The following is a 27,903-nucleotide window of genomic DNA, read 5'->3' on the forward strand; positions in this document are numbered from 1 at the left end:
TGGTCAAATCTTTGAAGATTGGTTTGCTAATCATTTTGCTGTTGAGGCTGAACGCTACTGCTGGGAACAGAATCTTGCCTTTAAAGTTCTTTTGTTGCTTGACAATGCGCCAGCCCATCCTAAACATTTGGACAGCATTCATCCTAACATAACAGTGCGTTTCCTGCTGCCTAACACAAAATCGCTGATTCAACCATTCGACCAAGGTGTGATATGCACATTCAAGGTGTATTTTTTTTTATTGCAAACTATCTCTCAGATGCTGCAAGCAACAGACGATTTTGAAAATCCCTGGAGTTTACCAACAGTGAGGGAATGGTGGAAGTCCTTCAACATCAGACATGCCATCAACAACATTGATGAATCCTGGAAAGAGGTCAGGTCTTCCACTCTCAATGGAGCGTGGAAATCAATTTGGGCAGAGTGTGTGCACACCTTCAAGGGGTTTCCAGCCTTCACTGCAGCTGTCCAGGATTGTGTGGTCCTGAGCTGTAAAATTGGTGGGGAAGGATTCTCAGATCTCAAGACTGCTGATGTGGTAGGACTCCTGGATTCTCATGATGAAGAATGAACTGTGGATGACCTTCTGCGTTTAACTCAGACTAAAGGTGATAACAACGATTAATAAGGAAGTGTTGAGTTGCAGGTGAAGGATTTTACGGTGAAGCAACTGACAGAGTTTTTTTAAGGCTAGGGAACACTTGGCACAAATGTCGATGGACATGGACCCAAGTTTAGAACGGAGTCAGCATTTCAGTCGTTCCCTGTAGTCATCCCTTCTTCCCTACAAACAAATTTATGCTGAAAAACAAAATGCTCCCAAGCAAACAACCCTCACCACTTTCTTCAAACCGGTGTCATCTCCTGCTGCTGGCAGTACTGAGAGTTCTGTGAGTCTTCCTTCACCCCTTGCTGTCCTTGATGATCCTGACGACACACAATCATCCACGTTATCCACGTAAAGCTGCCCAACACCACAACAACCACTCATCTCCCGGAGCAAACTCACCTGCCACTGTTGGTGAGTACTGTACTGTACACCCTAGTATGTTAACTTCCTATGAATATTACCTCAAATTGATGAAATATAATACGAATGCTGCATTGTGGTATTGCTTTTGTGTTGTATTGGTATGAAAATGTGAATAAATTACAGATAAAACATATTTAGGAAGCCTCCAGAACGTATCCCTATTTTCTCCATTTAAATAATTATTCACATTATGCATTTTCACGTTATGCGTCGAAACGAGGATAGAGTGTACAAGCAAACCATTACAAGGAAATGAAAGGCACCAGATACAGTGATTTGATGCTTCTTGGCATGAAGAGCAACTTGTGGTTTGCAGAGACTGGGCAGTCATGGTGACATACTAAACAACATGCATAGTCTGCAAAGCCAGTACCGTGGAAATATTTTGGAAGTGCTTGTCTCACTAAGAGGATTCTTTTTTCCAAAGCAGAGGCCAAGATTGTCTGCAGAATGAGAGATTGCAGACAGTTGGAGACCTGGCTTTGTTGCAAAGTTTGCAGAAGATGTGAAGATAGGTGGAGGGGCAGGTAGTTTTGAGGAAGTAGAGAGGCTACAGAAGGACTTAGACAGATTAGGAGAATGGGAAAAGAAGTGGCTGATGGAGTACAGTGTTAGGAAGTTGTATGGTCATGCTCTTTGGTAGAAGAAGTGAAAGGGTTGACTATTTTCTAAATGGAGAGAAAATACAAAAAAAAACTGAGCTGCAAATGAACTTGGGAGGCCTTGTGCAGGATTCCCTGAAGATTAATTTGCAGATGATAAGGCAAATGCGATGTTAGCATTCATTTCAAGAGGACTAGAATTTAAAAGCAAGGATGTAATGTTGAGACCTTATAGAGCAGTGGTGAGGCCTCACTTGGAGTATTGTGAGCAAATTTAGGCCCATTATCTTAGAAAAGTTGTGCTGAAACTGGGTGGGTTCAAAGGGGGGTTACAAAAATGATTCCAGGATTGAATGGCTTGTCATATGAAGAGCGTTTGATGGCTCTGGGCCTATATTCACTGGAGTTCAGAAAAATGAAGGGTGACCTCATTGAACCCTATCAATTGGTGAAAAGCCTTGATCAAGTGGATGTGGAGAGGATGTTTCCTGTGTATGTGTGTGTATAAAAATAAAATATAATAAGTGCAAAAAGAGGGGAAAATGCTGATGTAGTGTTCATGGGTTTACTGTCCATTCAGAAAACTGATGGGGAAGGGGAAAATGTGTCCTGAAATGTTGAGTGTTTGTCTTCAGGCTCCTGTAGCACCTCTTTGATGGTCCTGGGTGATGGGGGTCTGCAGTGAAGGATGCCTTTTTTTTTTGAGGCATCACCTTTTCAAGGTGTCTTGGATGCGGAGAGGCCAGTGCCCATGATGGAGCTGGCTAATTTTATAACGTTCTGATCCTGTACATCCATCAATACCAAACGGTGATGCAATCTGTTTGAATGCTCTCCATGGTACACGTTTAGATATTTGCAAGCGTCTTCGGTGACACACCAGTTCTCCTCAAACTCCAAATGAAGTATAGCTGTTGTCATGCCTTCTTTCTAACTGGATCAGTGCCAAAGGGTTTTAGCCCGAAATGTCGACCGTGCTTTTTTCCATAGATGCTGCCTGGCTTGCTGAGTTCCTCCAGCTTTTTGTGTGCGTTGCTTGGATTTCCAGCATCTACAGATTTTCTCTTGTTTGTGATTTGAGTATTGAAAGGTCTAGATTGAGAGGATGTTTTCTGTAGTAGGGCAGCCTCGGACCAGTGGGCACTGTCTCTGAATACAAGGATGACCCTTTAGAACAGACATGAAGAATTTCTTCATCCAGAGGGTGGTGAATCTGTGGAACTCATTGCTACGGTTGGCTGTAGAGGCCAAGTCATATTTAAAGTGGAGGTTGATAAGTTCTTGATTAGTAAGCGTGTGAAAGATTACGGGGAGAAGCCAGGAGAATGGGGTTGAGGTGGAAATAAATCAGTCATGATAGAATGACAGAGCAGACTCAGTGGGCTGAATAGCCTAATTTTGTGCCTCTGTCTCCCAGTCTTGTCTTATTCCTCTTTAGCTATTCATTTATTTGATTTTTATTGGTAGCATAGTATTTTTGTCTTGGACTGTACAGCTGCCACAACAAATTTCACAACATATATCAGTGATAATGAACCTGATTTTGATTCTAAAAATGCTGTTTTTCATTTTTCAACTTTGTTTTGTTTTTCTGATGGTAGTGATTTTCTGATACCTTAATTATCATTGTTTTGTAGCAATTTAGGCACTTGTTGGCAAGCCATTTCACAACATCGTAATGATAGAACTAGTGGTAGCTAAATACCCCTTGGGCTCCTCTGGTTTTCATTAAGATCATGGCTAGTTCTGTACCCTCCTTCCATTTTGCTGCATTCTGTATATTTGATGTTTCACCTCGTGCCCAAAATCTGTTGCTTTCTGTGTTGAATACACTCATTGACTAAGCATACAATGATATCTAAAGAATTCCAATGATTTACAACATCTGCCCCTAGAAATTTCTCATTGCATCACAGAAAATGGCCAGTTGCTTATCTTTTGTTAATCCTTGTAGAGTAAAATCTTAATGATGTAGTTCTTAAATGATTTTCAAAAATACAGACGTGCTGGCCCATTGATTTCATCCTTTATCTGCCTTGTGAGTTTTATTTCCAGAATTAACATTTCTTTTAAAACTGAACCATTTATCAATGAGCAATAATAGTTTGTTCACTTTTTTTTATCCAATTCCTCATTGCCTTCTCAACAAAATTATCTCATTTAAAGATTAAATTTAGTTTTTCTTGGCAAAAACCATATCAGATAAAACTATCTACTGCATTCTGGAAGGGTAGTTACACTTTGTGTACTAAATAATTGGCAGCCAAGATCCCTCACAAATACAGTAACCCTCTGTGCAAAGTTTAACTGGTACCAGACAACGGCGTGACCCGTTGGGGCATCCTTTGAGAGAAGGGTAGTGCAATCTGATGTGACCAGAATGAACATTAAATTGTCCTGAATGCTATTGGTATTGCTTTGCTTTGGAAACTGAAGTAGTAAATCTCAGTTTATTAAAGAAGAACAACGAAAAGCAAATATAGCTCCTCCACGTTTAACAAAGGACACTTTTGATGGCATAATTTCTGGCTTATCTGTGATCCAGGACATCTCAAATATCCTCTTTCTTTAAGGATCATGGTTTCCCTTTTGCCGTCATCAATGATGCCCTCACCCACATCTCCTCCATTTCCCGCACTTCAGCCTTCACCCCATCCTCCTGTCACCACAACAGGGACAGAGTTCCCCTTGTCCTCACCTACCACCCCACCAGCCTCCGGATTCAGCACATTATCCTCCGCAACTTCCACCACCTTCAACAGGACCCCACCACTAAGCACATCTTTCCCTCTCCACCCCTCTCCGCTTTCCGCAGGGATCGTTCCCTCCACAACTCCCTGGTCCACATGTACCTCCCCACGGATCTCCCACCCGGCACTTATCCCTGTAAGCGTAAGTGCTACATCTGTCCCTACACCTCCTCTCTTGCCACCATTCAGGGCCCCAAATGGTCCTTCCAGGTGAGGCAACACTTCACTTATGAATCTGTTGGGGTCATCTATTGCATCCGGTGCTCCCGGTGTGGCATCCTCTACATCGGAAACCTGATGCAGATTGGGGGACTGCTTCGTCAAGCACCTCCGCTCCTTCCGCCACAACAGACAGGATCTCCTGGTTGCCACCCACTTCAACTCAGCTTCACATTCCCATTCAGATATGTCCATACATGGCCTCCTCTACTGCCATGATGAGGCTAAACTCAGGTTGGAGGAGCAACACCTCATATACCATCTGAGTAGTCTCCAGCCCCGTGGTATGAACATTGAATTCCTCAACTCGCGGTAATTCGCTCCCCCTCCCTACCCTGTTTCACTCTGCCCCCTCCCCCAGCTGCCTATCACCTCCCTCATGGTTCTGCCTCCTTCTACTACCCATTGTGCTTTCCCCATTCCTTCTTCACCTTTCCTGCCTATCCCCTCCCCCACCCCTTTATCTTTCCCATTACTGGATTTTCACCTGGCACCTACCAGCCTTCTCCTTCCCACCCTCCCCCCACCTCCTTTATAGGGCCTCTGCCTCCTCCCTCTTCAGTCCTGATGAAAGGTTCCGGCCCGAAACGTTGACTGATCATTTCCATGGATGCTGCCTGACCTGCTGAGTTCCTCCAGCGTGTTGTGAGTGTTGTTCTGCCACCTTTGTGCCTCTCGTTGTCATTTTGGAGACGTGCAGCCCTTTCAACTGTTCTACTGATTTTTGTTTGTCTCTGATCCTGGAGACGTGCATGCCTCTCCTCCTCTGTCTCTTCTTCTCTCATCTTTTTTTGTCCTGACTCTTTGATTCTGAAGACATGCGGTCCTGGCCTCATCTGATTCTCATTCTCTCCCTTTCCTTGCTGCTTCCCGGCGACGTTTGGCGTGATCTCTTGACCATAATGTCCCCCTTCCCTTTCCATGCGGCATAGTTAGGCTGACCATTTTTTTTTTACCCTAATGCTGGATAGAAGATACAAAGCACTAACACCAAAGGGTGCTGATTATTCTTGATGATGTGGTTGGCACTCTCCTAAATGGATGTGATTTGGTCACCGCTGTCCTTTGACTTCAGCAAAGGGTTTTATGGGTGTCTCAAAGTACATCATTACAATAAGATTTAATTATCTTCTTATTGATGGGTGTCAGTTAGATCTGTCCCAATCCTGCACATGCTGATAGTGATGAGCAGAATGTGACTCCTCGAAATAGAGCTGCCCTGCCCTTTTGCTCTGGTAGGCGTCGCTGCTGAGGCTGGCCATGCACGTGTGTCTGGCTGTCGCGTACTGATTTCCGTGATGGCCGATCGGGTCTCGGGTGAAAGCCAGCCTGTTGATTTTTGGCGAATGAGCAATTTTATACAAACATATAGCCCTGAACTTTGCTTGCATTCTGTAAGTTAGCGCATTTTAATTCGATTTAGCCAAAAAAAAATGCCGCTGTAATGCACCGTTTGTGCTAATTGGAGGTCATAAACAGACAGACAGAGTATGAGAGTTCTAGTAGTATATAGATTGAATGGAAGTTTCAAGTTAGTTTTGTATACAGGAGATTGGAACGATATTTTTATAAGTGCAAGCTGAGAACCTGAACATTCAAGAGCTCACCGAGCTGACTCTCAGTAAGATCTGGATGAAAGAATTAGCCAAATATGAAATTTTCATTAAAAAAGATCATTTGAAAGGATCAAAATAGGAGGTTAATTTTAACATCTTTGTTTTACAGAGACATAAAGGCAGGAAACATTTTATTAACTGAGCCAGGACAAGTTAAGCTGGCTGATTTTGGATCTGCCTCAATTGTATCTCCTGCTAACTCCTTTGTTGGGACACCTTACTGGTAAGAAATACATAATTAAAAGAAATGTATTGTGGTCTCTCTTAAGAAAAACACCAGTAAAACTTTGGAGCTTTGTCCCAGTCATCTTTAAAATGTGCTTGTGCTGCATGTTTCCATTTAACTCTAGCAAACCCATAACATTTGGTAAAGTTATTTATTACAAATTATTGCACCAGTTACGCTATTTATCATGTCCCACAGAACAGAAAAGTACCTGGTTCAATCGCTGGTCAGTGTTGCATTAAGAAAAAATCTTGAGCAAAGTGGGATTAAGCAATGGTACAGTTGAACAGAATAAACCAATTTACATTAGCAGCTTTAAGTAATTGTCTTTAACAGCGGAGGAAAATATGATTGGTCGGAGCAATCTAGCTGTGTATATTTATGTGTATTTTTGGTATTTTTGACAGCTCTTCATTTTGGTCATCATACTCAAATTTGTTTTACTGCACTAATGTAGTTTAACAATGTAGAAAGATTTCCTCATTAACTTAATGTGTAATATTTTACAGGATGGCCCCAGAAGTGATTCTTGCTATGGATGAGGGACAGTATGATGGGAAAGTAGATGTGTGGTCTCTGGGGATTACATGCATTGAACTTGGTTTGTATTTCATCCTTATGATATAACTTATTCATTAGCATCTTATGATTTTCATTTTTCGTTTTCCCCTGAAGTGACCATGAATTAGTAATTATACTTGTTCAAAACATTAGGCGAAGTTCATATAGTGAATCCCTTGTCTACCTGCAAAGTGGTTTTGTTACTCCAATCTGTTAAGTGGACATATCTTCAGATATGTGTCAGTCTGAATTACATAGCGTCCCAGAAAGGTGCAGCTCCAAAATACTCCCCCCAAGGCCAATATATATTATTCTGTATTATGGTTTTTAAAAATTCTTCCCACATGTTTTTCGATTTACCCCTGCTTCTACCACACATTTACGTACAAGGGTCATTTTTTACAGTGGCCAATGAACCTACCAGCCCAAGCATCGGGATGCAGGAGGAAACTGCAGCATCCTCAAAAAAAATCCACATTGTCCACATAGTGCCTAAGGTTATGGTTGAATCCAGCTCTATTGTACTGTGAGGCAGCAGTTCCACAAGCTGCACCACTTTTTTGGCTTAAATTAATGATCCTTTGTCATTGTCCCTTAAATCAAGAAATACTGATATTTCTGCTGAACTTAGTCTTTGGTTTTGATGACCATTCAGTGATGGAATGACCAAAATTGTTGTAACACCTTAATTGTTGGTCAGTCAATAATTTTAATTCATCTGCACCCTTTAATATCATTGTAAATTGCCTTTGCAAAGATGGTGGTTAGTTGCCTTCTGAAGTCACGAGTTGGTCTGGTGAATGTCCATACAGTAGAATTATATCATACTCTAGGAATTTGATTGGCAATGAGAAGGAATGTGGCCACATTTCGAAGTTGGGATGGCATTTGCTTGGTGGTGTTCCCTGGTACCTGTATTCCATGCCCTACCTAATGATAAAGAACATAGATTTAGAGGGTGCTCTTCAGAAAGCTGTAGCTGCTTGCTGAAGAATTGCTTCAAACCCCATGAATTTGATGCTAAATTTGCTATTTCAGCTGCATACTCATGTTCAGGGTGCTTAGTATCAGAAAATGATGAGGAATATCTCACATTAATCTCATATTTTCTAATGTATCCTATGTTTATTTTATTCTTAACAATAGTCTAAGTATGGTGCCACTGTCCAGAATAAAATTTTGGACCCTTGAACGTTCACTTAAGTGAAATCTCTGGGAAGTAAGTCCTGTTGCAAAATCGTTTAAAGCAAAGGACTATAGAGCTTGGTGATTTGTTTTCATTTCTTGACTTGGGTTGGATTGCTTTTCGGAGGTCTGTGCATTTGTGCAGAACAATTACTAATATCCTTGTGTGGTGCAAGAGCATTATCAAGAAACTAAATACACAAGTGGAATAAGGAGACATTAGAACAAAAAGTTTTAAGCCTCTTCATAAACAAGGGGAGGGAGGTCATGTTGACTCAGACCATGAGAGGCCTGCGTCGGGCATTTTCATGCCTTACAAAGCGCAGGTTGGAACAAGACCCTACCTAAATTATACAATAAGCCTCAGAGATTTACAGGTGATGATTTAAAATTGATGGAAAATAATACCAAAATTTTCAATAGCAACATTATTTTTTCAAATGACACTATATGTTGTTGTTTCGAGGGGAAAGAATGGAAAAAACTTTTAAACATACTCGCTGCTGTTTTGAATACATTTTATACTTACTAATAGTTGTCTTCCGGCTCCTGTTGCAGAACAACTGCAGTCTTTCCTCAGCCATTGTTGAACATGGGAATGCAAGGCCTTTCCAGAACAGAATGGAAGATGGGCATTATCAACACACGGCCTAATCTAGCCCTACAGTAGGCTGGCTCCTCAAAATTTCTGTAGGCAGCCCATCATGCCCACTATTTTTCCAATGCCTGACCTAGGTCTTTATGTGTGTATGGATCTCTCTCCGTGCTCAGTACTGCAGTGCCTCTGCCAACTCCCAGACTGGCAGTCTTTTAGCCTTTCAAAGGCCTTAGTCAAAACCCAGAGTTTTCGGTCCAGGCAGTTGTGGGCCATGATAGTTTCTAAAATTGCACCTGCAGAAAAGCCCTGGTTTGAAGATGTACAAACTGAGCAGAATTTGAGTTAGAGACAGTTGAAACAAAAAAAAATTAACCAAGGCAATAAATGAGATTTTTAAAATGGAGTATGTGCATTTAAAAAAACTATGACCTTGCATAATTTGGTGTTGGTCAGTGAGCATTGCACTGATGTGTGCATAGGACTTGGAGTGGTTTGGAACATGGACAAGTAAATCTTGAATGATCTTGTATAGGATAGAGGAAAAATTTATCCATTTTACATCACAGGGAGCAAAGCGCAAGGGAGCAAATTTATCAGAAAAGCAAAAAACTGCAGCTGCTAAAAATCTGAAATAAAACACTTCTGGAAATGCTCAGTAGATTAGAAAATATTTGTGGAGAGACAGAGTTAACATTTAAGATCAGTAGAACTTTGAACTGGAGAAGTGTGAAAACTCAAGTATTTTAAGTTGCAGAGAGAAGTGGTGGGAACAAAGGAAATATTTGTGTTCAGTGGAGACCAATGTTGTCCAGGAGGCACAATGCTTTCGGTGCTGTGTAATTGATAAAGGGCTGTTAGAAAATGAGAGAAAAAATGGAACGAAACATGCAGAACATAGCAACTTCTGAAAATATGAAACTAAATAATGCTGGGAATGCTTTTCACTTTAGAAAAACTTACATTTTTAGAAATGAGAACTATTTTGTCACTGGGCTGATCTCAATCCTTTCTTTCCAGGAAACGTTTTTTCTATAGCAGTGTTGTTAACCTCTGACATGGCCCTCTTGATATTACAAATTATGCTGCTTTTAATATTTTAGTAATTACCCTGTGTTTAAACATTAAAACGCCCATTTCATAAACTTGATTGCATTTGAAAGGGACACAGCTTAGATTGTCTTTTCAGTGCCATAGTGTTATATAAAGCTTTATATAGCTTCTAAATAAAAACAAAGTAACAATTATATTTATTAGATGTAGTCATTAATAATCTTTTGTGCTTGATAACCATCTCATGTTTACGATAGAATAGATTTTTTGTGAGGTTGAACAGGTCATCTTAAATAGGAGTACTCCCTGTGATGATAGTTGTTATCTATGTTGGTTTATTACTTGTCTTCTGTAGATATAAAACAACTTTTTAACATGTTCTCAATTTTCCTTTTTTTTTGGTAGCTGAACGCAAGCCACCTTTATTCAACATGAATGCAATGAGTGCCTTATATCACATTGCCCAGAATGAATCACCAACACTTCAATCAAATGAGTGGTACATTCATACTTATTAAACAGAGAATTATTAAATCAGACTATTATTTTGTAACCATTTATTAATATTGCATTTGTGTATCTTACAGATTTTCCAGTGTTGGTAATTGTAGTTTGAACAATACATTTTAACATATATGAATTAACAATTGCAACTCAATATCAATGATGAGTTTGTCAAAATTTGGTTGGTAGTCAATGTGACTCTTCTTAAGTGCAAATGTGGTTTTAATTTTAAATTTTGACTTATTATCTTTTAAAAGTTTGAATAATATTTTTATAATAATAGGGGATACAGAAGTTTTAATTTGTGATTTTTAAGACTGACAAAACTATCAAAATTGTATGCTGCAAATGGATTCTAGAAAGCAGTAGTTATCTTCAAAGGCATTAGTTGCAGAAAATAGATATTAAAGCTTCTAAATTTTGATTTATTTTTCAGGTCTCAATTTTTTCGAAACTTTGTAGAATACTGCTTGCAGAAAATTCCCCAAGATAGACCTACATCTTTGGAGCTTTTGCGGGTAAGCCAATACGAATTAGTGATAGAAGAAATTGGGAATAATTCGTTTCAGACAGTGCATGATTATTTTGTTGCTTCAATGTCCTATAGTTGTTCCATTGTATTCTGAATGATTTCCTGGCTCTGATTTAAAGGTTTACCACACCCTTGAATATCAGTGTATTTTAGTATTTTGGAAAGGCATGATCCATAAATACTAATCAGGCAACCAAGCTATCTCGAGTGTATTTAGGACCCTTATAATCAAAATGTTTAGAACCTTTAATGTTAGCTTCAGCTTTTAACATTCAGGGTGTGGGCCAATGTCCAAAGTATTGAGAAGCAATTTATTTTTTAAGCAGGTATTTTTCAAAATAGATCATAAATATTATAGTAACCAGAGCTTACATTTCCATTCAATTGGTAGAATTTCTGAATTAAATGTTTTAAGGGCCAAAGCTAGTATTGTTATGCATATGTGGATACTCTCCAATGTATTCAATTTTTAAATCTGAGTCTATGGTTTCATATATTTATGTAATTCAGAGTTGATATTATTCATAAATTTCAGAAAGAGCCTGTTCAGACCAATTGTCTTCCACATCCAACCTCAGAAGTGATCAAATTATATATTTTTGCATTATTTTCCTGAATCCAAGTGTCAGAATGGGTCTTTTATTTAATTAGCTCTTATTGCTTATTTTTATGACACATTATTCCTAGATTTATCATGCACTTTGGCTAATGCTCATCTTTTTTAAAATTCAGATTATCGCTTCCATGTTCTAATTGCATTAAAGGCTAAAGTATTCTATTATTGGTAGCAGTGTCATCCATTCACTTCTTAAAATCATTCTTTGTCTTGAACTGCCTTTACTGTCCATCATTTTGTGGTCAATTTCCAGGCCAGAAACCATTCTACGTGTCTTACTTGAGAGATTAACTTCTTTGATTTCACAAGTATTTCAAATTATTTCAATATTACTTAAATCAAAAAGGGTGAAGTGAATTTTGAATTAGAAGTGTTTGGATTTGGGGAGATTTGCACCTTCTGTTTCAGTCAAGTGGAACACAATTAAATCACTTTCTTGCAGTTCATAGGGTGGAGTTTGTGTATAATTAAACTGACTGACTATGCTATACTTTTTCCATAGTCGGCACACAATCTTGTTTAATTTACACGTACTTACTTAACCTTTGGAAAGGAACATTATAGCATTATTTTTGTCTCTATTTTAAGCTCTCCAGTTTATATTTATGGAAGATAGCTAATGGCCAGTAGGTTCACAGAATTAGTAATTCTCCCCCCCCCCCAACACCTATGCATTTTGTGGGTTTTCTTTAATTAATTGTAGAGAATGCGAGGCCAGCATTTACTGCCCATCCCAAATTGCCCTTGAGAAGGTGTTGGTGAATCTTCCTAGAACTGTTACATTTCTGCTGTTGAGTGGGATGTTCCAGGATTTGAATTTAGAGTGAAGAATAGAGATTACAAATTCGATTGGTGTGTCACATGGAGGGGAGCCAGCAGATAAAGTTCTTAAATGCTTGCTGCTGTTTGTCCTTGCTCTTGTCCTTCTTGACTCTTATCCTCCTCTGTAGTAAAGATTATGGATTGAGAAGGTGCTATCAGTGTGGCCTGGCTGAGTAACTGCAGTATTTTCTGTACATGGTATATAATGCAGTCACAGAGAAAATAAATGTTTATGAGGGTTGTTGAGTTACAAGTCAAATCAGCTTCAAACTGGCAATCAAACCTTGCACTTCAAGATGTGAAGTGCAGTGTATTAGACTCCTGGTTTGTAGATAGTGGAAAGGATCTAAAGTGGTAAGAGGTGAGTCACTTGCTGCAGCATATTCAGATTCTGTCTTGATCTTGTAGTGGTAGTATTTATATGGGTGATCCACTTTTGACCTTGTAATGCAAGGAAAATTATTGCTGAACATGGTTGTGCCTATGATGCTCCCCAAGAGAACTGCTGCAGTGATGTCCAGAGCTGATTGACCATCATCAGCTACAAGCTTCACCTTTTGAACCAGTTCTTGGATATTTTTCCCCCCTGTTGCTCATTGACTTCAGGTCCCTTTCATAACCGATATCACACTCTGCAGACAGTCAAATGTCGCCATAATTTCACTCCCAGCTTACCACTGGAATTTAGCATTTTGGTATAAGTTTGGTCCAAAATTGCAAGCTGAGTGCCTTTGGGAAACATGACTTGGCATCAGTGAGCATGTTGCTGGTAAGTAAGTGCCAGTTACATATGTACAGGTACAGTGTGGCTGGAAGCATGTCTGGTTCTGTTCATTACTACAAGCGGCATATCATCTGATCCCAGTCTTTATTTAATATACTGCTGTCAGCCTAGGTAGTGTGAATCAAAGTGGTTGTCTTCTGTGGTGGTGGATATATTGGGAAGAATACAAAATGGATCATCTATTTATCTCTTTTGACTGAAGGCAGCAACAAATGCTTCAATTTGTATTTGCTTAGGTCCTGCCATTGTTGAGGATCTTCTTTCTGTTAGCTATTCTGAGTTCATACCTAGATGTGGCAAGTTTACAAATCTGATCTATTGTGGGAATGCTTACCTTTGCCTGTTTATAACAGTATTATTGTTTAGACTGTCTTTTGTCAGTTACCAATGCAGGTTAATTAATTTTTTTTATCTTTGCTTTATAGTTGAACAAATTTAATACCTGATTGTCCATTTAATTATCCTAAAATTGCAAAAAAATTAATACTATTGCTTTTAAAATGTCTGCAAAATAAAACAATAAAGGGGGTAAACAGGCAAATTACTATTAAAAGATTTGGGATGAATTTGATAAAAGTAGTGAACATGAGAATTTATAACATTACATTGGTTCTTTCATCTGGCATTCATGATGATTGTGCTGTGCACGATTTAACTAAACATTGGGCCCTACCTAACTTGTGAAACAGGCTTCAAAGCATTATAACTGAGTTGCAGAGAAAAAAGACAAAATTGTGGAAAGATAATGTTGACTTGTAATTGATAGCAGCAATTTCTAAAAGTTATTAAGTGTGTTCATTCCTGAGAAAGAGAGCAAAAACAGTTTATGTTCCATAAACACTTAAGTTATTTTACATCTACAAGTATGGGTGTTGTCTTGTGGCTCCTCTTTAATTATCAGTTGGTGTCCCTTTACAGCCATCAGAAAACTTTCTTAACAAGAATTAGGGAGTGAGCAGGTGACGCTCAGTACTGATGATCTACTGGTGGGGTCATGCTTCATCTCACTCCAAGCAGCTTGAGGGATTAGTCTGAACGGCACATTAACTATAGCTCATTGGCAGGTTGAAATTGTCTTCCAGAACTAGCTAGGTAATCAATATTTCCAATTCTCTGATAGTCCTTCTCTGCTCATGCTTCTCTTTGCCTTTCTGTTTTTACACAAGTTCCTGCTGCAGAGAGAATGAGTCAGCCTGTCTGTGGTGGAGTGGGAGTCAGTGGATGGGTAGTCAAAATTGGAAATGTTAGAGGGCAGAGGGTTGATATGTCGGGGAGAATGAAGTGTCACTCGCAGTGATGGACTAGCCTAATGAATTAATTGGAGGTGTAACATTGTGGATCTATGCAAAGCTGAAACCTGGGGCAAGCCTAAATACATATATTTGTAATTCTGTATAGCCCTGTTTCTGGCAATAATGATATCAGTATATGTGCAGTGGCAACACCTTTGGCTCACCCAAGGCTTTCCACCAACTGATTGTCTGTTGCTTGAGGGCTCAAGATGTTGATTTCATCACTATATCTGGGTGATTCTGCGAACATTCCAATAAATGTTCATTCCACTTTATTGAAAGCACTTCATGGTGGTCCCAAAGATACTTAAAACTTGAGCCTGGTTTTCCTACTTTAGAAGTATCCTGCCAGTTGATTCTTTTCACAAAAGAAGACAATTTCCTCCGTACCTTATGAATGAACAGCTCACAATTTTCTTTGTGAAAAGAGTCACAATTGTTGTTGAAACTATTTTTCTCTCAAACCACATAAGTGGGTAGTTGAAATTTATGAATATGGAAATAGAACTAACAATGCTGGTGAGCAATTGATTCTTAATGTTGGGTGTTAACAGAAGACCAAGTTTTCATTTCATGCCTTCCTTCAGATAATCAATCGATATCTAGGTTCTGTGAGCATGTAGAACTTCGATAAATGACATTTTAGTAATATTTTCCATATGCCACAATACAAAGGGGCATCTGTAATATGGGTAGGCTGCCCATACAGCCTCTCCAGCAATGCATACAAGTAACCTACATAGGTTCATAAATATTCTAATAGCTGCCTTATTTTACTGGATAATTTGCTTCTTACACTGGCTAGAAAGTACATATTTAATGAGAACATCTTGAATTTTACTACACAGTGCATGGTGAAATGCCTAACAAGAATAAAAATCCTGTTATAGACATGGGAAGTGTGTTCTGTTGTTTAGTCACACTATGAGATTATAGTTCCAATGTACTTCAGTGTATGAAGCACAGTACCATTGTTATTTATGTTACAGGGGTATTTGCTTTCCAAAATGGTCTTGTTTCCTGAATATTATTTTCCAGTGTTCTTGTACACCTCTTTATATAATGCAACATTAATTTATATAACATAATTAAATTTGATTAGATATTTTAGTATTGATAATTTGAATTTTCTGTTTCAGCATGAATTTGCACGCCGAGAACATCCACAAAGAGTTCTTTGTGACCTTATTGCAAGAACAAAAGATGCAGTTCGCGAGCTGGATAATCTTCAGTATAGAAAAATGAAAAAGATCCTTTTTCAAGAAACTCACAATGGACCAACAACAGAATCACAAGAAGAAGAAGAGGTAAGATGAATTATGTGCCTAAATAATAGCTCCAAATCTAAATAAATGAGCAAAAGAAAACAAGTGTTTTGGTTTGAAGTATTTGTTCCCCCTGAAAATGCTGACCTGAAATATAGTTCCTGCTTTAATGACATCACACCATCCATAAAATAAAGCAGGACATGGGTTAAGGATGAAAGATGAAAAGTTTAAGGGGGATATGAGGGGAACCTTCTTCACTCAGAGGGTCATGAGAGTGTGAAATGAGCTGCCAGCACAAGAGGTGCATGTGAGCTCGATGTCACCGTTTAAGAGAAGTTGGATAGGTACATGGATGGTAGGGGTTTGGAGGGCTATGGTCCTGGTGCAGGTTGATGAGAGTAGGTAGTTTAAATGTTTCGAATAGACCGAATGGCCTGTTTCTGTGTTGTGCTTTTTTATGGCTTTATGACTCTAATTGCAGCATTATTTGTAAAGATGACCCTAACCAAGGTCTACAGGCTCATATTCATAGGGTTCAAACCTCATACCTCAACCATCAATTCTCTACTTGTTCTCCTAACCTCTGCAGTGACTTTTCATGAGTCATTTTTGATTGTTATAGGAAAATAACCAACTAAAGATCAAATAAACTGGGTCCTTCTAACAGTTTTGCTTAATCTCCACAGTTTTTTTGAATGGACTTAATCATGATAGGATTGAATAAGAATTTCGAAATTCACATTCTGAAATGTCAAAAATTGCTGTTGTTCAGTACTGCTCCCTATTTGCAGAACTTAAAAAATAGATTCATTTGTGCAATTGGGCAAACTAAATTGGAGTCTGGCATATGAACAATAGATGTAAAGTGGTACCTAATTAATATGTTTGATATTCCTAATTATTTGGGAGGTTATGAACTGCTTGCTTTACTGTTATGCAGTATATCTGACGGTGGTGTCTGAAAAGAGGATGCTGTCCAAGTTGCATGCCATCTTGGACAATGTCTCCCATCCACTACATAATGTACTGGGTGGGCACAGGAGTACATTCAGCCAGAGACTCATTCCACCGAGATGCAACACAGAGCGTCATAGGAAGTCATTCCTGCCTGTGGCCATCAAACTTTAGAACTCCTCCCTTGGAGGGTCAGACGCCCTGAACCAATAGACTGGTCCTGGACTTATTTCCTGGCATAATTTACATATTACTATTTAATTATTTATGGTTTTATCACTGTTTAATTAATTAAGGTGCAACTGTAACGAAAACCAATTTCCCCCGGGATCATTAAAGTATGACTATGTCTATATAGAAAGAAGGAAGGACTTTGATCCCTGAATTTTTATGCCACATGTATAGTAGAATGATGAATTGAACACTCTCTGGCTAAATGGACCTAATTTTTGCATAAGGGCAGAGTCAGGCAAAAGGAAAGAGGACTGCAAACCTAAACTGATCCATCTTTGTTATTGTGTAGTCTCGTCAAAATGTGCACTTATACTGAAGCCAAATGAGGTGAGGTGCACCTCAGTTCCTTCCATGTAATCAAATGGCACAACTTGTCACAACATTTGATCTTTCAACAAAAATATATGCTTGAGTATGTACGATGTGCCTGCAGAACCGAACTAAACCGAAACTTAGCTTGAATATTAGGTTAATGGTCAGAGGCACAGCCATTGACCTCAAAGCACAAGTTGAAATCTTGCTGCAGCTGCTGTGGGAATTCATACTTAAGTAATCAAACATGGAAATCAAAAGACAGTTAACATCATTGATGTTAATGATTAAACTTTGGATTGTAATTAAAAGTTCATCTCCTCCACCTGTATCCATCGGGGATTTATTCCTATTAATCAGTCTGACACAAATGCAATTCCACACAATATTGGGGTTAATTTTTAGCAATCTTCTGAAAGAGCTTAACCAAGTAAACAGTTCAATGAGCAGTTGGGAATAGATAATAATAAATCCTAACTTTGCCAGCATGCCCATATCCCATGAACTAATATAGAAAGGTAACTACCAAAGAGAAAAATTGCTTTAATATCAGCTAAATTTGAATAATTATCAGTAGATTGTTGAGAATTTTATGAAATGGATTACTTTTGTGCATAAATTATCGATTTTTTTTGAAGAAGTCATTTCAGAGAAGGATAGCTTGTCTTAATTCATTAAAAATCAAATTAGGTTCATTTGAAAATCTTTTTTTACATGGTTGCAGGGAAATTATGCATGAGAATAAAAAAAATAATCATGTAAAACCACCATCTACCCCTATCTCACAGCCATTGGCAAGTGGAGGGTTAATGTGAAAGGAAGATCTTTCTTTAACTGCAGTGTGGTTTACTAAAGAACAAGGAAGTAGGTAAAGGGATCAGTGGAGGAAAAATATCCCCAATCGAGCAATAACACTCTTGTTTAAAAGCTGTCTAATAGTTGATGGGTCCTAATTTACCAGGCTTCAAAATGAGACAAGTAGAGTTATTCTGAATATTTTTAAAAAATGTTGTCATAGGTGTGATGAGCCAAATGGCCATCTGTATACGCTGTAAATTCTTGTGTTCTAAATTTTTAATCTGTTATTTCATCCTCTAATAGTGCTAAACTTAAATTCTTGACTCTGGACTTTCTCTTCTTCGACCTCCTGCCACTTCTAAGTTGCAACCAACTAATGATCCTGACTTTGTACCAGCCTCATTTGCAGTCCTCTAACATTTAAGATTGCCTACTGTACATGATTATTTCGAATGGCTATAGTTTACATTCCATCTTCCTGCTGGGATTTAGTTATCTGGTCTCACTAAATAACCCTATTACTTTTCATTATTATTATTGTTTTAGCTCTGTACAAAGTAAAATAAGAAAATACTTGCTGCATGTGATTTCCAGATGCATGTCTGTACTAGTGCATGTTGGCCTTCACTAACATTGCTTTCCTCTATCTTACAGGACAGTGAGCATGGTGCAGGCCTAGGTAGTAAAGTAGACAGCCTGGGAAGTAATCAGTCCATTCCCAGTATGTCAATCAGCACAGGGAGCCAGAATAGCAGTGTTAACAGTCTGCATGAAGTCTTTGATGATAGCTCAGAGATCGCCATGATGCATGATGGCGATAACACCATGCAATCCAATGTTTCCGTCATCCACAGAAAGGTAGGTAGCATCATTGTGTTTGAAATGTTGTCTCTGAGCATGAGTGTACACTCACTCACTCTCACACACACACTCACACTCACTCTCTCTCTCTCTCTCTCTCACTCAGACACACTCTCACTCAGACACACTCTCACTCACTCACTCACTCAAACACACACATACACACACACTCACACTCACTTGCACACACTCACTCACACACACTCTCTCACACTTTCACTCACACTCAGACACACTCATACACTCACTCACTCAGACACACACACAGTCTCTCTCTCTCACACACTCTCTCTCTCTCACTCTCTCACTCTCTCTCTCTCTCTCTCTCACTGTCACTCACACAGTCACTCACTCAGTCACACACACTCACTCACTCAGTCACTCACACACACACAAAAACACAATTGCTGCTAGATCTCTCCAAAAGCTATGCCTTAAAGATCAATTTCCAAGAAAACTTCGAATACAATAATTAGTTCTGAAAAAACTGTTGATTAAACGTGATGTTATATTCCACCATTTAACTTTTCTCTGGTAAGCAATGAATTTTCACAGAAGGAGTTGTAACAGAGGTTTACTTTCCAGGGCCTGAGAGCCTTATTGCTAACCTCAGCTTTTTAGCACAGTAGCACAACATGGGCGCCATGGTAGAGTAACAATTAGTGTGACACCATTATGCTCGGAGTGTCGAGGTTCACACCTGGTGATCCTCCCCGTGGAATGCGTGGGTTTCTTCCCACAATCCAAAGATGTACTGGTTGTTAGGTTAATTGGTCATTGTAAATTGCTAGGGTTAAATCGTGAGTTGCATTGGACTGCTTTAAACCACAGAACGTTGGCTAAGTTATTTACACTATTGTGACTGAGTTCAAGAAAGCTTGCAGACCAAACTGATTTTGTCACTTGGCACATCAAACATGGTCACAGATATAACTGATCAATCGATAGTTGGAATATTTGTATACTCAGAGGGTCAACCTTCACAGCATTGTTTTTGGGTACCATCCCCTGAAGCTGTTAAGACCATCTGTAGTGTAGCAGTTAGTGCAATACTATTGCAGCTCGGGGCATTAGAGTTCAGTTCTGGTGTCATCTGCAAGGAGTTTGTACTTCCTCCCTGTGACCGCATGGGTTTCCTCCAGGTGCTCTGGTTTCCTCCCACAGTCCAAAGACATCAGTTAGTAGGTTAATTGGTCATTGTAAATTGTCCTGTGATTTAAAAAAAAAGTCAAAGTCCGTCCCGAGCCTTTGTGGCCCATCAGGCCAGTGCTTATGCCGGTTTCTGTGGCGTGAAGCGACTGAGAGTACGAGACTCTCCTCCCCGCTCCTAGATAGGACGCCAGTCTATCACGAGGTTAACTCCCAGCATTTGCCGGTACCCATTTTCAGCTAGGTGGACTGGAGCAGTGTGTGGTTAAGTGCCTTGCTCAGAGACACAACACGCCGCCCTGGCTGAAACTTGAACCCACGACCTTCAGATCGTGAGCGTAATGCCCTAGCCACTTGGCCACTTGAACTACTGGAAGGAGAAATCCATGTTCATGCCATCATTTGGAGGCTACCTAGATGGAATATGAGGTGCTGCTCCTTCACCCTGAGAGTGGCAAAAGAGTTGGCTGTGGACTGACATGTCGGAACAAGAGTAGGGATAGGAATTAAAATGGTTGGCCATTGTGAAATTTTGGCGAATGGAGTGGAGGTGCTCGACAAGTCAGTCCCGGAAACTTACTTTGGGTTTCATCAGGTTTGCATTGGGAATATCAGATGCCTTACATGATCCCAACGGATTCACAGGTGAAGTGTTACCTCACCTGGAGGAACTTTTTGGGGCCCTGACAGAGGTAAGGGAGGAGGTGAATGGGCAGGTGTAACATTTCAGTTGCCCTGCAGGGAGTGAAGAGAAGGTGAAGATGTGTTTGATGGTAGACAGTGAATTTTAAGAGCAGGGTGGAAGTAGAGGCAAAGTTGATGAAATTGATGAGATTAGCATGGGTACATGAAACAGCACCAGTGCAGTCGTCAGTGTAGCAGAGGAAGAGTTAGGGACAGGTGTTTTGCTGGGTGACACGGCTCATTGGACTGGGAGGACCTGTTCTATGTAGTATCTCTGAATAACTAAATTCTTTTGTCCCAACAAAGGTATCTAACAAAAACATCACCTGCAGATAATGTTAACTAGTCACAAAATAGTATAAATGTTAGAGTGCATTGGGGATTGAAAGCAATTTGAAACTTGATGGTCTGTTCTTTTAGTTCAAGACAATTGCATCTGTGTTTGGAAATCCTTTGTAGTTTATATATTGGAAATCTTTTATAAATCAGAAATCCTCAAAGTTCAAAGTAAATTTATTATCAAAGTACATGTATGTGATGTACTGAGATTTTTAACACACGCTGAGATTTTTTTTTGTGGGGGGGCGTATACAGCAAGTCCAAGAAACATAATAGAACCAGTGAAAGACTGCGCCCAACAGAACGGACGTACAATCAATATGCAAAAGACAACAAACCGTGCAAATTCAAAAGAAAAGTAATCGAGAATAGGAGATGAAGAGTCCTTGAAAGCCCGTAGATTGTGGTGGGCTCAGTAATGCCGTGGAACAGTTCGGTGATGGGGCAAGTGAAGTTATCCTCCCTGGTTCAAGAGTCTGATAGTTGAATGGTAGTAACAGTTCCTGATACTGGTGGTGGGGGTCCTGAGGCTTGAGATTTAAATGTGTGTTAAGAAATATTTGTCTAAATTTAAACTTGTATCATTAAAAATAAAATAAACTGTGTTTAAACTACTTTGTTAGCTGGAAATAATCTCCTCTTTGGGAGGGGAAATCCACCACTTAAATAGTGGGTATTGGCAGCTAGACCTCGCTGCAGAGATTAGACAGGGAAGTAAGCTAGTCTTTCAAGAGTAGGTGGATACAGTATAACCTTTTAGTAAGGGTACCCATACATACTTATATTGAATGGGGTTAAAATCTCCTTTTGAGTTTAGGATGAACCCAGGAGGTTCCACTGAAAGTTTGGCAGAACAGCTGGAAAGTGTTGGGCTGGTGATCAAAATGGAAGAACTCCAGCAGGAATTCTTCCTCTGGATATTTAAAAACCCAGAGATGATAGTTTCTGTTGACTATTAGAGCAAAGAAAATGTCACCAAAAAGGCTGAAATGTTAGCAATCTTTTACGCGGACCCAAACTCTCTACCTTCGACACACTCTACCTTCGATGCCCCAATAGCAGGCCATACCATTAGATCAATGAACCCTAATTTTGGTTCCACAAATTTAAGCTCCTTGCAATGCTTATAAAAATTAGGATGTTTCATGTAGTTCAGAGTGTAGAAAATGTGTTTAAAAAGGCTTTTTTATGCATTGAGAATCTGACTAATGTATTCCAATATGACTAGTGAGATTTCAATAACGTTTGTCAGTTCATTTATTTAACCAAGAGATGTTAAATGCTTAAATTTGTGTTAAGCTAATTTTAGCTCTATTTTTCAAACCACTCTATCTTTTTCTGAACTGTGGAGTCATGGAGAAGGGCAAGGCCTAATATGATTGCTTCTTGTCTGTATTTATTCTGGAGAGGATCATGGAAGCTAGCGAATTCAGGGAAGAGAGTAGTGTTCTGAAAATTACCAAAGAGGTGGTCTTGGTGGTCTGGTAGTGCAAAAATATGGATGTATCTCCAGAACCTAACCAAGTTTATTCTATGTTGTGGACCTTAGCAGAGATGTTTGTGCTTTTCTGAACCACAGGTGAGGTACTGGAAGGTGGCTTATATGCCTTTTTTTTGAGTAGGTCTGCAAGGACAAACCAGAGAGCTATATGGTAATGAACCTAACATCAGTAGTACATTGATTACAGGAGAGGAGTGCGAGAAATACAGCTCGTCTCCCTTTAGAAAGACAGTGACTGAATGGAAACACTTAAAATGGTTTTTTGTGTGGGGAAAATTTGAACTCATCAATTTGCTTTTTTGAAGAGGTGACCAAGAAGAATTTTGAGGGCAGAACAGTGAATGTTGTCCATTGGGACTTCAGCAAAGCTATTGACAGGGTCCTACATGGTAATCTGGTCCAAAAGGTTTGATCCAGGGTAGACCAGCGAACTGGAGACAAAATTGGCTTTGTGGTAGGAAGCACTGTGTCATAAGGTAAGGTTATTTTTAAGATTAGAGACCCAGTAATGTGCTGCAGGCATCAGTGTTGGGTCCCCTATTTATAGATATAATATGAGAATATTGATGGAATGATTTAGAAAGTTTACTAGATTTTTCAGAATTGGTGGTAATGTGGACAGTGAAAAAAATTGTCTAAGGTTGGCAGGTAGAGTTTAACTCTGATCCGTAAAAAAATGATGTATTTTAATCAAGTTAAACTGGGCAGGGCATATACAGTAAAAGTACATTATTAAGTGCAGGCTTTAAAGTGTATTAATAAAGTGCAGGCTATTAATAACTTTTTAGCACAGTTTATTATCTAGAATGACTTAAATTATTGCTTTATTACTGACTAATATGTGCTAACAACAGTAATTAATATTACAGACCCCACAAAACATTCATGCTACATTGTCAGCCAGCCATGGTCTTAGATGCGAGCCCTTGGACCACACCGGTGCTCCCACTACCCCAATTTCCCACCTCTCTTCTACAAGCTCGTTAATTATGAAGTGTGTCGGAGAATGCCGACATTTTTTGAACAGTGCTTTGACTGCCTGTGTTCTGTGACATATAAAAATAAAGCAAAGAGAAATGTATAGAGCGAAGGCCCAACCGCAGATTTCAAACCTCAACATCTTTGATTGTTAATAAGGCAAGAGTTTGATTTTGTCATTTTTTTTTTATTGTCCCCAAATTACAGTGGGGAAAAAACTTTGTTTTGCATGCCATTTATGTAGATCATTTCATCACGTCAATAGAAAAAGAATTTTATTTAATTGGCTCAATAGACCATTCAAAGTTCAAAGTTCAATGGAAATTTGTTATCAAAGTACATGCGTATATATCACCATATTCAAACCTGACATTCACTTTCTTGCACCATACTCAATAAATCCAATAACGATAATGGAATCAGTGAAAGACCACACCAACAGGGCAGACAACCACTGTGCAAAGGACAATAAATTGTGCAATGCAAGAAAGAAGGGAAAAAAGTAATAACAATAAATAAGCAATAAATATCGAGAACATGAGATGTGTAAGTAAACCCTTGAAAGAGAGTCCATAGGTTGTGGGAACAGTTCAGTGATGGGGCAAGTGAAGTTATCCCCTCTGGTTCAAGAGCCAGATAATAAAATTAGGTTGTTCTTTGCATTGAGTTCACTCAACCTTTTATGATTTAAGCCTTGGAGGCTTGGTGAATGCTGTTGATTTGACATGACCACAGAATCCAAATTAAGATATAATTCTTGATTTAATCAGTGCTCTAAAGTTGCTAGTACTATTAGTATGCAAGATCTATCTTCTCCATTCACAGATTATTACAGAAAATTTCACTTGCTTAATGGATACTGCGCCAAAACATTTTGGAGCAAAGCAAGAATTATATTATTCATTGGTCTTGTAGCTTTATAATATTTTACGTTTCCTCTCATGTAGTGTTCCATATCTAACTTGACTGGCCAAGAGATCCAGACTAATATATTTAAATCAGTATTGGCTACTTTTTTTCCCTTTAAACTTCAACTATTTTGCTTCATTTTGTAAATTTGTTCATTGAAGCAGTTTACATTACCATGTCATGAATTATCAGTGTTTCAAATTCTGCTACCAATTTGAGAAATGATTTTACAACTTTTTGGCCATGGTCTCAATTTTAATTCTGAATATTCTGGCTTTAAGTCATATTTATTATTGAAGGAATAGTAAAATTATTTTCACTGGAGACATTAAGCCAAAGCTGTCTGCCTTCTATGATAAAGACAGCAAGAGATCTGCCACACACATGGCTTTGTGCATGGTAGATCATATCTAACCAATCCTTATAGAGTTTTTTGAGGAAGTTACCAAGAAAGTTGTCTACATGGGCTTTGGCAAGGCCTTTGACAAGGTCCCATATGGGAGAATGGTCAAGAAAGTTCAATCGCATGACATTCATGATGAAGTGGTAAACTGGATTCAACATTGGCTTTGTGGGAGAAACCAGAGCGCTAGTATCTGGTTGCCTCTCTGACTGGAGGCCTGTGACTAGTGGTGTACAGCAGGGATCTGTGCTGCGTCTATTGTTGTTTGTCACCTACATCAATGATCTGGAGATGATGTGATAAAGTGGATCAGCAAATTTGCGGATGACACCAAGATTGGGGGTGGAGTGGACAGCGAGGAAAGCTATCAAAGCTTGTAGAGGGATCTGGACCAGATAGGAAGAATAGGCTGAAAAGGGCAGATGGAATTTAATGCAGAGAAGTGCGAGGTGTTACACTTTTGGAAAACCAACCAAGGTAGGACTTTTATTTTGAATGGTAGGGCACTGAAGAGTGCAGTAGAACAGAGGGATCTGAGAATACAAATCCATAATTCCTTGAAAGTGATGTCAGAAATAGGTTGTAAAGAGAGTTTTTGACTGGCCTTCATAAATCAAAGTATTGGGTATTGGGATGTTATGTTGAACTTTTATAAGATATTGTTGATACCTAATTTGGAGTATTGTGTGCAGTTTTGGTCACCTACCTACAGGAAGAATATCAATAAGATTGAAAAAGTACAGAGAAAATTTACAAGGATGTTGCCAAGACTTGAGGGCCTGAGTTATAAGGAAAGGTTGAATAGGTCAGGATTTTAATTCCCTAGAGCATAGGAGAAGGAGGGGAGATTTGATAAAGGTGTATAAAATTATGAGGGGTATAGATAAGGTAAATGCAAGTGGGTGTTTTCTACAGAGGTTGGGTGGAACAAGAATTAGAGGTCATTGGTTAAGAGAAGTTTGGATAACTACATGGATGGGAGGGGTATGGAGGGCTATGGTCCAGGTGCAGGTCAAACAAACAAGGCAGATTAATAGCTTGGCATGGACTAGATGGGCCAAAGGGCCTGCTTCTGTGCTGTAGTGGGCAATGATGCTATGACTCTTAATTCCAGAGATCTTCAAAGAAGAACAGAAGCGTTACTCCCCAGTGAGCTGACCAGAATTTATTCTCAACTAATGTTTCCTAACCAGATTCTTTGGCCATTATAACATTGCAGTGGTGGGAGTTTGCTGTTGACCAATTAGCTGCTGAAGCTCCATTACTATTGCACTGTGCCCCTCCACTTGGCTTGGGTCTCCTATTGTCTGTCACTGGCTCTCTCATACTCTTTACTTCTGATATACTTTTACCAATCCCTGTGTTTGCCTGTCTCTTTACAAATTTGGTTACAAGCCAGTACTTATAAGTTCTTCTTTCAGATCAAAATTATTACTTTACTGATACCATGTGGTTTGCATTAAAATAACAGATTTAGCCTGTTCTTTCTTATTTGTATATATATCTGTGGAACAGTTAAGTATCTAGTGAAATGGCTTGTCGAGTTACATTGGAAATATGCAAGTGGGCTTGCAATGTACTTGTGTGTTCTGAATGTTTTGATTAAATTTGAAACATTGAATCTTCAGTACACCACAAAATGGTTGTGGAGATATTTCTTTGGTGCCATCACATATGAAACCACTCTGATGGGAAAAGTCCAACCAGATCTATCATAAGTGCTGGATTTTAAAATAGTTATATATGGTATTCATATTGCTTGAAAAATAATACCAACATAATTAATGTTGCTTATCACTTGAAATGCTAATTATATTGAATAATATATAAATAAATTGATTGCAAAGAGTTTTATAGTTAGTCCTTGTTGACTCTCTTTTTTAAAAAGAATCAGTCCATTAAAACCGTTCAACACACATGGCTCCATACTAGATTTTCAAACTTGAATGATGTACCACTATTCATTGGTGGGTAATGGTAAAGTTAGAAGAGATTTTCTAGGGTTTTTATTCATTTTTACAACTTAGAATGGAAAATCAGTAAGAAGGGTTGTGACTGGGTTTATTCTAAAGAAGTTTCTGAAGTTTGTCACACATCTGCTTAGAAGCTTTTGTTCAAAAGATGGTAAACTTGTAGGTTTGTTATCATTTCAGTGCAATTAAGTCATGGGATAAACTACTATTTGAGGGAGTGGAACTGGTAGAATCATCAAGGCAAAACCTGTGGATGTGATGCGCTTAGATTTTCAGAAAGCCCTTGATAAAGTCCCACAGAAAAGGTTATGGTGTAAGATTAAAGCACTCAGCTTTGTTTGTAATAGTAGGGTATCACAGCAATTGGTGCTTGGTCTTCGCATTTCATAAGTGATTTGGATAAGGGCACAAGATGTAGTATTTTGAAGTTTGTTAACAACACTAAACTCGGGTTGGAGTTGTGAGGATGATGCAAACATTGCTGGAGGCAGCTTAGACAGATTGAGGGAGTGTCAGAACTTTGGCAGATTCAGTACAACTTGAATAAACATCCACTTCAGTTGAAAAAATATGAATGGTGCCTTCTTATTTCAATAGTGTTAGATCACAAGTATTGATGAACAAAAAGAATTGTGTATTCTAGTACAACAGTCACAGAATGAACAAGCAGTTAAGAAAACGTATTGTGTGTTGTCCTTGGTAGCAGAAGGATTTTAGTACAACATCAAAGATATTTTCTTGTATTAAACAGTATCTTGATTGACATACATATGGAGTACTGAGTGCAATTTTGATTTCATTGTTTTTAACTAAAAAATCAGTTACTTGCTGGAGAGGAATGCCAGAAGATTCACTGGACTGTTTCCTGTGAGAACAAGCGTGCCACATGGGGAGCAATTGGTTGACTACTTTTGTATTCTCTTGATTTTAGAAGCTTGAGAAAGGATCTTGAAGGGCCAGAGCAGCTCTTTCTTGTGGTAGCCAGAAGAAAGATGACCCAGAATGCTGTTTGTGGGGAGGAGGTTTCCCTTGGCTAAGCCCTCTAGAGCAGGATTCACAGGCTCAAGATTTTGTGCTTGATTAAGAAATTTTAAGTTAAATGAGATCAGGAAAAAAAAGACTGAGTGACGGCATTGTGTAATTCTTTACT

At 38.9% G+C, this 27,903-nt stretch overlaps 1 protein-coding gene across 3 annotated transcripts in view; it reads left to right on the forward strand.

The window, feature by feature from the left end:
- The window catches only part of taok3a (TAO kinase 3a), a 112,397-nt gene that overhangs the window by 49,880 nt on the left and 34,614 nt on the right, over positions 1-27,903 (forward strand). For 2 of the 3 annotated variants that reach the window (XM_063034545.1, XM_063034546.1), the window contains exons 8-13: positions 6,330-6,443; positions 6,956-7,047; positions 10,246-10,339; positions 10,781-10,862; positions 15,530-15,697; positions 18,611-18,814. In XM_063034545.1, coding sequence (XP_062890615.1) covers positions 6,330-6,443; positions 6,956-7,047; positions 10,246-10,339; positions 10,781-10,862; positions 15,530-15,697; positions 18,611-18,814 — 754 coding nt within the window. The remainder of the gene's footprint in view (positions 1-6,329; positions 6,444-6,955; positions 7,048-10,245; positions 10,340-10,780; positions 10,863-15,529; positions 15,698-18,610; positions 18,815-27,903) is intronic. The other variant, XM_063034547.1, reaches the window with a different exon arrangement.

Source organism: Mobula hypostoma, chromosome 27, assembly GCF_963921235.1.
Source record: "Mobula hypostoma chromosome 27, sMobHyp1.1, whole genome shotgun sequence".
Lineage (NCBI taxonomy): Eukaryota > Metazoa > Chordata > Chondrichthyes > Myliobatiformes > Myliobatidae > Mobula > Mobula hypostoma.